This window comes from Anopheles coustani, chromosome 3 (assembly GCF_943734705.1).
Source record: "Anopheles coustani chromosome 3, idAnoCousDA_361_x.2, whole genome shotgun sequence".
Classification (NCBI taxonomy): Eukaryota; Metazoa; Arthropoda; class Insecta; order Diptera; family Culicidae; genus Anopheles; species Anopheles coustani.
In genome coordinates, this window is record NC_071288.1 from 5,624,278 (window position 1) to 5,635,851 (window position 11,574).

The 11,574-nt window shown below is 48.4% G+C and overlaps 2 protein-coding genes across 2 annotated transcripts; one reads left to right on the forward strand and one right to left on the reverse strand.

Annotated features, from left to right (window-relative positions):
* The first annotated feature begins 4,553 nt into the window (after positions 1–4,553).
* LOC131260405 (major royal jelly protein 1) lies at positions 4,554–6,297 on the forward strand. Its single transcript, XM_058262116.1, has 3 exons — positions 4,554–5,380; positions 5,453–5,647; positions 5,715–6,297. The coding sequence occupies exons 1-3, from the start codon at positions 4,554–4,556 to the stop codon at positions 6,295–6,297; spliced, it is 1,605 nt and encodes a 534-aa protein (XP_058118099.1).
* Positions 6,298–9,369: 3,072 nt separating this feature from the next.
* LOC131258527 (uncharacterized) lies at positions 9,370–10,617 on the reverse strand. Its single transcript, XM_058259862.1, has 2 exons — positions 10,182–10,617; positions 9,370–9,677 (listed from the first exon to the last, which is right to left on the reverse strand). Exons 1-2 carry the CDS (start codon positions 10,615–10,617, stop codon positions 9,370–9,372), a joined length of 744 nt encoding a protein of 247 aa, XP_058115845.1.
* Positions 10,618–11,574: the final 957 nt, after the last annotated feature.

An 11,574-nucleotide genomic window follows, 5' to 3' on the forward strand; every position in this document is an offset into this window, starting at 1 on the left:
CCGCAAAGTATAAGCCGATTCGGGTAGATGTTTTTTCGGAAATCCACCATCGGCGGCCATTTGTGGGGAACTCAGTAGAGGGGACTGATTGAAGGCGCGTGCTTGCGGAGCCTTGCTGGCGCGTGCCGCGTGAAAGGGAAGTTAGCGACCTTGCGCATAAGCGCCCCGACTGTGTAAGGAACTTGTTCGCGACCGTTACGATAGCCCCCGGGGGTGGCAAGTTTGCCTTACTTTAGCGGAGGGCGTTTTTCGCCTACTTCTTCTTTTGCTGCTTGAGTGATCGGCTTTTCGGCCTGGACGAAGAAAACACGGCCCGGGGTAGCTTTAGCCGGTAGCCAAACGATGGACGGACGCTACCTATCATTAAACGTTTTCGACTGAATGGCCGACGGCGCCGATAAACAACCGTTGTCAACGGATAACGCTAATTCGCCCGACAGCGCGCTGGAAGTAATTAATGCGATCGCACGAAAATCTCCGTTTTCCGTAACACCGCGAACCATCCGCAACCGGGGCGCCTGCCCGGAAAAAGGCAATGTAAAGTAGACGGTAAGCCGATTGGAAGCCGCATACAATTGTTGAGGTAACCAGGTTTCGATACGTTTTGGTCCACGGGTTAGCTAGGTGCGATAAAAAAACACAACGTTTTGCTTTGGAAGTGATGTCTCTGATTAAGGAAATAGTGGGTCGTAATCGTACCGGATATTTTTGTACCACCTGTTTATAATATCTTTGTTTAACCAGTCAAATTCTTACTTTGAAGAGTCATAGCTAGGCTTTATTTTCCACCATCTGGAAAGACATCGTATTCATCGAACGAAGAACGTCCCGGACGTCAAGTTTGAGAATAAAAGTTGTTCGATGAAGATCCTGGACGAACCCTACAAAAATTCGCAAAGACTCTTGAAGTATTTCAGAAACTAATTTTCGATCAGTGAAAAGCATAAGGAAAGGTCCGAAATGTGAAGAATTGCGTACGAGAGACATCGAACGTCGTTTGTTTACTTGTGAGAGATGGTAAATATTTAGAACCATGAATTGGAAAAGTTATGAGCTTTTTGGTGTTCTTTATACATGAAAATTTACTAAATAAAATTCAAATATTTTGTTTGATAAAGTACTTAAAGATATAGTTATTGTTTCAAATAAACGAAAATCACGAAATCAAAGGGTTTACGTAAATCCAGATCTTGGTCTTCCAGGTCATGGACTAGAACATAAGTTTTATGGACATTTTGTGACCTCAAACAATATCTTCTGAAAACGTTCTCCAATTCGCGGAGCCAATGCTTCACGTATTGCAAATAAATACCGTTTCCATTATATCCCACAGCGCACTCGTAAATAGTGTTTAACGTATCATGTGGCCCAACATACCGCCTCGCAACAGCGGCCTGCAGAGTGCAAGGTTTTTCGTCCACAGAATCTATATTACGTAAGCTTTGGGTTTCGAGCCACGCGCCCCGCATCCTAAAGGGGCATATTAAGAGTGCAAAGTGCAGAAAAAACCCCTGCTCCTCCCCCACCGACGTTCGGGTTCGGTCTCCTGGAGTGCATCTCGAAAAAGGAAAAGCGGCCGCGGCGGTTTGCCCTCGTGCGTCGAGGGACACACGACTCGACCGGGTTTTTCGAATGAAATCTCTGCACGACACTCGCACGGCACGTGCAGGCAGGTTTCCGCGGAACCGGTTTGTTTCCGAAACGTTGCCAAAATATTTGCCTATTTGTATGAGATTTCGGTTTTTTCATTGTTCCGCCACAGGATGTCGCACCTCTAAAACAGAAAAACGCATTAAGAACACTATAATTAAGTTTAAGGAAAGGGGGTTTAAGATTCTGCTTTTAACTTTAGTCCAAGAACGAAGGAGGCGGTGAACCTGAAGTGTACGAGTGGATCGGTTTTCAGGCGGGTTTTGGTGTTCTCAGGGAATCGAGAAGTTTAATTTTAGGCTGCAGAAGGACACAAGTGAATGTGGAGAGTACTACCGTACGTACTCCCGTTAAATTAAGCGGATATCGTCCACGTTTGAACTGGATTCTCATAGCCAGCTGCCTGGGACCAGACGTCTTTCCTGTGTAAATTAAAATTTCAATTTCAAACCTTATTTAGTTTTGATCACAGTGAGGTGAAAGTAAACGATGGCATGATTTTGACAACACGCTGGACAGTTTTCACGACGTTTGTGTCCACTAAAACGCCCACTCACTTTCGCTGCCTCGAGCAAGCAAACGCTCAAGTACTTATCTATTCTTGTGCACCCTGCGGGTCACGATATGCTCCCAGCCTTTGGTTGGCAGGTTTGGTTTCCTCTTCCTCCCATACCTTGTCGATGGGAAAAACGTTCTTATTCTTCACAGGCACGCGCGCGGGTCATTTCGATTGTGGACCGTGTGTTCCTTTTTTGTGTTTAACTGTCGTTAGCTGGCCTGAGTCAGCCATTTTTCGGACGTTTATCTGTGTACCGTTTGCGGCAAACGATCGACGACGGGCGGTGCCATAATGTCAAAACCAAACCAAACGCCGTCCCGAGTGTGTCCAACGACGACGTTTCCTAATTGAGCCATTCGTCAGAGGTAATGGGTCAGCTGGGGCTGGGATGGTGGGAAATTTTGTGCTGCCCGAACACGACACGCGCCATGATGGATGAGGCCGGCAGGCAAATAGTTGCAAAGCGGAGTAGTTGAGAAATTCGTTCGGTCCGTGCTTATGACCTGTACCCGATCGTTGGAGGGCATTGTTGGCCTTGGCGATGAAGGGACTAGGGGGGACAATCACTGTAGTGATACGGTTTAAAGCGATACAAGAAACTGAAAGTATAGAACAGATCAATCTGGTGCATGGTAGAATATTTAAATAAACAACATAATAAATAATTTTTGATAGGCAGTACAGCCTCTTATGCCATACGTTACCATATAGACAAGAAGAAAGAGGTCAACATGAAACAAGTATCGTTTGGACGTACTGTCCATTTTTCAGGAGGCGTATAGATAAATCCTTTCGCTTCAAAATATTCACATGACCTTACTGAGTTTTTGGAGGACCAAGCAATGCAAATTCTGTCAATACACATCACTGTTTTATCGCGATATCTAAAACGTGCCGAAGGTAGAGAAAAGAATGAAAATGTTCCGAACCCCACCTCCTCAGACTCCTTCATCATAAATCTACCTCAATCTCCAGTTTAGTATTTTTTTTTATTGGAGTTGACGAAAGGACTCACATGATGTTTTAATTTTTTGCACCGTGCAAGACGCAGTTCCAAAATAGATAACTTCAGCCCACTGGAGGCCTTGACGGGTATTATTTTGAGGTCGCACGTGCACGGGACAGTTCTGGGGAGAAATGGTGTTGCGTTGGTCTCCACCCCGTTCCGCTGCACCGCCACAAATTCACCGAGCAAACCCGATAGCATAAGTGCACGGTGGAAGGAGGCCCGATCCGATCCGGTCCAGTCGGCGATTTCGCCGCCCGCCTATCGCGAAACGCATCAAAAGAGGCCGGACGAGCCCGGTACGACCACAGTTGCTGATCGGTCGCGAATCGGTGCAGATCGTCGAATCGGGTGTGTCCGTGTAATCGCCGGGCAGTGCGCATTGCAGTGTCGAAGGAGTTGAGAAGACTATGTAAGTGTTCCCCCGTTCGGTAGCGTTCTGGTTGGCAGAAGTTGGGCCTTTGGAGAACTGAAAGTGAAAGGTTTCATTTACGATGAAGTCGGGAGTGGCAAGTGGAGTGACGATTTATAAGACTGCAGTCTGGAGTGGTTTTGTGTGCAAAGTGGTGCCTCCATCCTTGTCCCATTTTCTGTGCCAACGTTCCAGAATGTGTCCACTCTAGCAGAGTTCCGTTAAACTGTAACGCCTGTAGCAGAGGCTGGAGCATTATGAGGCCAACGGTTCCGCTGTTGGCCTTGAGTCCACCGTTGAGACGAAGGCCGGTTTTGTAACGATCCATCTACGATCGCAAGCTATTATGGCAGGAAAATGTGTAACTAAATCCCGTGTCCATCGCGTGGTGTCTCATCATACGGCCAACAATGTCCGAACGATACACCGTCGATGGCCCTTTTTGGTGTGCCGTTGTGTGTACAGCATTCGTCTTGGGAACCGTTCCGTAAGGAGTTTCCGCAATCGGGAAAACGTTGTGTAAATAGATCGTCTCTGGTTCATTATCTTGATAATGCGATGCGAAGGGTGTTTTGTTACGAAACATCTTGGATGAGGCATGTGCTTCTGCGTTTTGATTTATGACCGTTACACGTTCGATCAATGGAGTTTTAATATTTCGCACCTCTACGTGGGCGAGAGCTACTCAAGCGAATCGACAGGAAATTAGAAGACGTTCATTGAAATTGGTTTCAACAATCACTACGAGCGTGGTTTTCCTTTTTTGATTTATTATGCAAAGCCTCCCGGATTGGATAAGGAGTTTTGAGGTTGATTTTTCACATTTTTCTTTCAAGCGAACGACGGTTTATTGTTTGACTGTAACCGATTGTAATCGACTGTGGCAATTAATCCAACATTTTCGCAAACTATTGTAGCTGTTCAAAATGCGTGCTTGGAGTTTCTTAGCGGCTTTATGCTGCTTGTCAGGCGGCGTACTCTGCCTCACCGATGGAGCGCCCAAAATGGACGTCGTGAAGCAGTGGAACCTGCTGAACTTTAACTTCCCCTGGGACTATCCGGCCAGCAACAAGCAGTTTTTCAACCCGGAAAACGTTGTAGTCACCGGTTTGGAGGTTGGCTACGACCGGATCTTCCTCGCCACGCCACGACTCTTCTCGGGCGTTCCGGCCACGGTATCAAGCATTCCGCGTGGAACGAACGGAGACTCACCGGTGCTGCAGGCGTACCCCGACTGGACGCATCACCGTGCGGCCACGAAGGAGTACAACTGCTCCGACATTGGTCTGGTGTCGGTGTATCGGTTGCGCATCGATTCGTGCAATCGGTTGTGGGCGCTTGATGCCGGAGTTTCCCGCTCGCTGGAGGACTACGAGATAACTTGCCCGCCCAAGATCTTGGTGTACGATCTGCACACGGATCAGGTGGTGCGCCGTATCGACTTCCCGCCGGAGGTGGTCCGAGGGGAGTCACTGTTTACCAACCTGATCGTGGACGAGACGGGCTCGCGGCCGGAGAACAACTGCGACGACGTGTTCGTCTATATCTCGGACACGGTTGCGCCGGGAATCGTTGTGTACGACAGTGGGAAGGATCTGACGTGGCGCGTTAGCCATCCGGCGATGTATCCTGATCCGGACTTTGCTGAGTCTTCTATCCTCGAGCATCGCTTTACGTTGATGGATGGCATTGTTGGGCTGGCGTTCGATATGGAAGCTGGAATCGTTTACTTCCAACCTCTTGCTACCGATCGGTGAGTTCATTTCTAAGTGGTCTTATCTATTTCTAAAACTGGAATGATGACTAACACTTTTTCTTTCGATAGTATTTTCTCCGTTACAACTACAGCACTTCGGGCTGGACCGTTGCCATTCGGAAAGGAACTCGCCGTTAAGCTGGTTGGTCGCAAATCCTCGCAAGGAATTGGTCTCGCTGTATCCCCACGCGGTGGTACGCTATTCTACGCGCCCCTCTCGGAGACTGCTATTGCGTCCTGGAATCCACGAACGAACGAGCATCGGTGAGTTGAAGACTAATGATTTCCATCAAGGGATTTTAGTTTACTAAAGACTATCGGTTGGTTGCAGGATTCTTGCGCACGATCAAGATAAGATCCAGTTTGCTGCCGATCTTCGTACTCCGGATCGCGACGGAACGGCGCTGTACGTGCTGACGTCCAAGTTCCATCGGTTCTTCTTGAGAAACCTCGACGCCAACGAGTTCAACACTCGCATCCTGCGCATCGACGGAGTCGTCAACCCGAGCGGACAGTTGGCGACCCAGAGCCATCTGCGACCAACAGTGCCCTACGAAACGCTCACCGGCAACGCATACTACCATCCATCGGTGGTAATCCCAGTCCCATACAAACCGCTACCACCGGGACAAAGCATGGCATTGCCTCCGCCAGCCTCAACCTCCACACCGATCGGTTTGTTCAACTCCCAGAACATCCCGTTCGGTCAGAATCCTCTCGCCAAGAACCCACTCGATAAACCGAAACCCTCATATCCCTTCTTTTCGCTCAACAACGGTGAGAAAAACTTCCCACCTTCCCGACCCTCTTACGGATCGGTGGGGTTCGTGCCGAAAATAAATCTCAACTTCAACGATAACAATCTGTTGCGGTATCGAAAAAGTTTGCCAGTGAACCAAACGATCCTTCACTGAACGGGAGAGGAGGAGATCGTAGTTGTGTTGTGTAAGATATAGCAACTTTTCTTTTGCAACAGCGTCCGGAAGGAAGCACAAGGACAGGAAGGAATTTCCGGGAAGTAGGACCGAAGTTGATGCGCATTAAGCCATTTAAAACACTGCCTATATTTGACGTAAGAAATAGACAAACTGAAACAATACTCCATAGCTAATATTCAATAAAAATTCCCTTAGCGTTTATTTTATAAAATGTGTTTTATAGTCGGAAAGAAAATTGACGAAATTCGAAAGGAAATGCTGCGAATAAATTTCATTTACAATTTCCTGCGTACGAACGGCCTAGGCAGAAAAATAGTAAGGGTATTGAAAAGAAATAAGTCTATTGTTTCGAAGAGTCCCAACGACAAAACACCACGTAACGTTTCAAATTTTAAATGTGTTCAGCCTGTTGCATACCTTTGGATGTAGCAGCATGTCAAGCGTTTTATTGAAAAACGCTTCAGCAATTTAAATCAAATCATCCAATCGGGCGATCGAATAAATTATGAGTGTTTTTTTATTACAAGGGTAGCTAAAAATAGGTTATATAAAGGAAAACTCATTGGAATAATGATCAATGGCAATACCTAAAGATGAAAAAAGTTTTATAATATTCTAGCTTCATTCAATCAAGCAATACGCATCAGTTATGCTTCAAGATTCGACTGTATTTTTGAGGTTTTGAAGAAATGCAGAGCGCAAAATATTGTGCGAAGGATTATTGGAAACTCTTGGAACTGATTGGATAGACGGTTAGAGGAAATTTTGGGCCGGTTGATCATCAGTAATCTGTTCCCTTAGTGACCTACTTTACGCCGGTGGATTTACGAAATGAAAGCGGTTTGCAAACCGTTTCCCGTTAACCGCTTATCTAGCCTGCACGTTCTAGCTAATCGCACAAATCATCGCGGAAGAAAGAAGGGAAAAATCGATCGGTAACGATCCCGACCGCTTTCGCTACGCACGATTAGCCCTCGATGCGCAGCACCTGTCGATGTATCGATACGAGTTAATGTGTGATCCAAATTTAATGAGCTTAAGAAGCGCTTGCCTGCTTCCCAAAACCGACCGGCATTTCCGCGTTTTTCCGGTGCGCTTATATCTCGTGCGCATGTGTATGTTGCATTGTGGTGTGTGCAATTGAACCTCACGGTTTGTTGATGGGTAATGTGAACCCACTTTGGTGATTCTTTCTCTTATTCCCATCTTCCCAAACCAGCGAGGCTTTCGTTAACTTCGTTAAGAGAGATTTTCTCCCCGTTTTTGTTCCCACCCTGAAAACTCGGTCGTGTGCGAAGGAGTTCCTTCCGGCGAAGATCGCTTTTAATCACGTGTGAAAATTCACCCTCGCATCCTCGTTACATTTCCTTTCCTCACCACCCGTGTGACCCACGGCGGGAAAGCCAACGTAACGAATTCGTGTGGGTGGAAATCGTGCACTTTCCACTCCGGGGCTGCCAACGTACGAGTGAAATTCTTTCCAAATCTATCCCACGCCCCAAGCTCGGACGATGTACGCTTTGCGCGGTGATATGTTCGGAATGAAGTATGGATTTTTCATCATTTCTTTCGGCATTTCGGAGGAAAAATGGAGCTCGCTTTCGCGAGCGCGCGTGTATGAAAAGAAGAACTCAGCAACTCGGTGCGTGTTTGTAATTGATCTTACTCGGTTTGGTTGCATTTCTGTTTGTCTTGTTTCGTCTCTCGGTATTCACAGTACATGCCTTTCTGTTTTGCTACGTTCTCGTTTACATGGTTCCGTTTTCGCAGAGGCTAAACTTCTTCTCTTCTCGCGCGATTTCGGGCTCGTCGTGTGTCGATCGTTGTCGTGTGCGGTATCTTCTTTACCCGGTTAGCACCATTTTAATTCGTTGCATGCATAGCGGGAGGGTTAATTGATGTTGATGTGGTAAAGGGAAAATGGAAAACTCCAAACCTGGCTTTGTCGTTGGCCTAGTTGATGCACATGATAGTACACAAGTGCACACAAATGAACCTCCAGTCGGTTTGCGGAATGCATAAAAGAGAGAAAAGTGTGGCCCGCCGCATTGACAACGGACAACGAAAAATGGGAAAATTGCATACACACTGTGGATTGTTGGAAACGGATCGGGCTCAATGCGGGAGGAGGGAAAAATCTGGATCTGGAAAATTTCACACATTCGCGCGTCGCGTGACACAGACGTGCCGAGTGAAAGCACCCACAGTTAGCTTTGTGTGTGTGTGTGAGTGTGTTTGTGTGTGAGAAAACTGACGTTATCCAGCAGCTCGCTGACTGGCGAAGACAATGGGACACGTGGCATCGTGGGTGACGATCTTCGCAGGTGGAAGTAGAAAAGCATTTGTTTTTTCAACTCCCTTCAAGAAATAGATTGAGAAAAGCTACACAGAGAGAAGGGCGGTGATAGCGATAGTACAGTATCTTGCAAGAAGAGTGAAGAAAAGCACGATTAGAAATAGAAAGTAGCAAAAGGTCTGTGTGTTGCCTTTCGAGGCGAGCGTTAGAAGCGAAGGGTTGACACCCGCTCCCAGGAAGAATGGAAACGGCTCTGGGAAATAGGAGGTTTTGGCGCATTGTATGCAGATTTCCCGACCCTGCGGCGAACATGTGACCGAGGGAAAAGTTGGCGAAGGTTTGATGAAGGTAAAAGACTGCCAATCGTTTCCCGCGGAAATGTGGAGGGTTTTTCTATCGGAGCGCGGGAAAGTGGCACGTGCCTTTGCTAGGGAATGTTGGTTTAGACACGCGGGAAAATTGGTGTTGGGAAAGGTGGTTCGAGTTGGAACGACACAGCAAGAGCCGAAAGTAACGGTGGACGACGACGGATGTTAAAATAATTTAAATAACTTAAATAAATAAATAAATACTCTCGCTAACACTCGGACGAATCAATGAATGAAGGCTGCTCGGTGTGTGTGTGTTTGTGTGTGACGGAGGGTGAGAGGTTTTGGATGTTACTACTTTTTTGGGATCCCTCCCGCCCTCGGGTTCGGGACGAGAAAGGACTTGCTGCTGCTGCTCCTGGCGTTTCCCTGCCGACGCAACGCTTACGCCTGGTTCTTGGCGTACGCGCTGTAGGCCATGTTCTGGGCGACGGCCGCCGCGTCCGCCGACCGCCGGTCCCAGCCGCCGTGTCCGGAGCCACCGCTCGACCAGCCGCTGCCGTGTTGCTGCTTGCTGGCGACCAGCTTCTTCAGCCCGATGATTCCGGCCAGCAGGAGCGCGATCTTCGACACGATCAGCGCCTTGCCGGCGAGCAGGTAGAGGCCGGCGATCGCCACCGGCACCATGGCGGCCATCTTCATCATGAAGCCCATGATCATCATGCTCATCATCTTCTTCATTTTACCGCGGCCTGTTGGTAGTAGAACGAGAAAGAACGAGACGTTTTAGTGGGAGGTTTATAGTAGATTTAGCCTGGTAAACATATTATGTAAATCATAGTAGGCTTAGCTATCCAACTTGAGGTATTAAAAGAAAGTCACAGGAGTTAGTTCATTTGTAACATTCAACCCCCTAGATAGCTTATCTGGCTTTAAGGATCATGTGCTCAAAAATGAGTAATGTTGAAGAGTTTGTTTTGGTGGAAATGCTGTTGATTCTTAATTTTTCCCGATCAAAAACTGAATCTGTTCATCAATGCTTTAACATTAAACCAAATTCTTTTAAATAAGCCATTTAAAGGTTAAGCCTCATTATCCAAATTTATAATCAAATCATTATTTGGCGAACATATTTCTTGCATGGACTGAAAGATTTTAACATGATGGCGCCAACATTTGAGTTGGAATTCTGAGTCCTATTTTCGAGTACACAATTTTCGTATGTTATACTTATCGGGAAGGGTCGCACTTCATACCTTCTTCCAGGCCACGGCCGAGCTCTTCGCTGGACAGCTTCGGCAGCGTCACCTGCACCGTGCGGCTGCTGAAGATGCCGGCGACCTTCTCGAGCAGCATATTGGTGAGGGCCTCGTCACGCGCCTCCAGTCCCCGCGGAAGGCTCTGCTCCAGTTCGGCCTCGGTCAGCGGCTTGCTCGGCTCCACCGCCCGCTCGTTGCGCACGATCTTCATCTCGCCGAGGGTCAGCGCGTCGACGCGCGACAACCGATCGATGAAGGTGATGGCACGCTTCTTCAGGCACGGACTGAAGCCCGTCTCCGCCTTCGAGCACTCGTCGTACACGCGCACGATCGCCCGCAGCCCCTGGCTCTGGTAGTCCTCGCTGGTGGTCGCACCGGACACGATCGCACCGAGCAGCACCACGGCGACGCAGGAACGCAACACTGGACTCATCATCATCTTCGAACTGGGGTTTTTCACTAAGGCGTTTCACACCGAGGAACACTGAGGCGGCCAAAAGGAACCACTGACGGGAGGGCACCGGGAATGTCCTTCACTCTATCACTTGGGGGGGGGATGAACCGGGGATGTTTTTGGAGCGTTAGACTCGAGCGTCGGTTGCAAGATCACTGATGCTGTCTTCCGCCGGCTTGGTCATATTTATACGGAGTGCTTTTCCCGCTAGCGGAGTGAGCCCGCGTAGTGAGCGTGAGAGAGTCGAGCCCGGAACCTCATCTCGCAACCACACGCGCTCTCTCTATCGCGCGCGGAGTTTCTTTCTGCCCCACTCTCAGCCACACACATCCGCGAGTTTTCGTGAAAAGTCATCCCCCCGGGCGTGAGGAGGTACTTTTCGCGCCTTTTCGCGCACTCACGGTTAGCGTTTTCGCGTCCGGCGGAAGTAGGACCGACCCGAGCCCGGTTGACAACTCCTTCTCTCTCGCGGAGAGGGGCCCGCGTTTTCGCTTTCCTTCCTGAGGGGTGGGAAAAAACCTCGCTTGTGTCCGTTCTGATGGTTGAAGCGTATTTTCTTTTTCATTTCCCTGTTGCCGGTTTACTGCGCTTGACCCGGGAACGATGTCTTGTTCGTAGCTTTTTTCCTTTCGGTCGGTCAGCTGGCCAAACTTGATTCGGTTGTGTTCACCGGCTCGACGGGGAAAACGAGAAAGGGTCAGGAAAAGGGCACCACGCGAAAACTCGCTTTTGCAACGTGTGATCGCATACGATCGTTTGTGGCAGCACGGTTTTGCATACGTACGAACAAGGGGGAGGTAGCTTCGTGATGTCGTGTGCTCGAGGGGGGGCGAAAAGAAAAGTGAAATGAAATCAGGAATGACTTTTCTTTTCATTGTGGAATGCTTTTGCAACACTGCGGGACGCAGGAAAGCGACGATGGTTGGGTGAGGCATG

Coding starts and splice junctions, on each gene's coding strand:
- LOC131258527 (XM_058259862.1), bottom strand. CDS start 10,617: ATGAGTCCAGTGTTGCGTTCCTGCGTCGCCGTGGTGCTGCTCGGTGCG. Junction 9,678..10,181: donor CGGCCGTGGCCTGGAAGAAG/GTATGAAGTGCG, acceptor TACTACCAACAG/GCCGCGGTAAAATGAAGAAG.
- LOC131260405 (XM_058262116.1), top strand. CDS start 4,554: ATGCGTGCTTGGAGTTTCTTAGCGGCTTTATGCTGCTTGTCAGGCGGC. Junction 5,381..5,452: donor CAACCTCTTGCTACCGATCG/GTGAGTTCATTT, acceptor TTCTTTCGATAG/TATTTTCTCCGTTACAACTA. Junction 5,648..5,714: donor CCACGAACGAACGAGCATCG/GTGAGTTGAAGA, acceptor GGTTGGTTGCAG/GATTCTTGCGCACGATCAAG.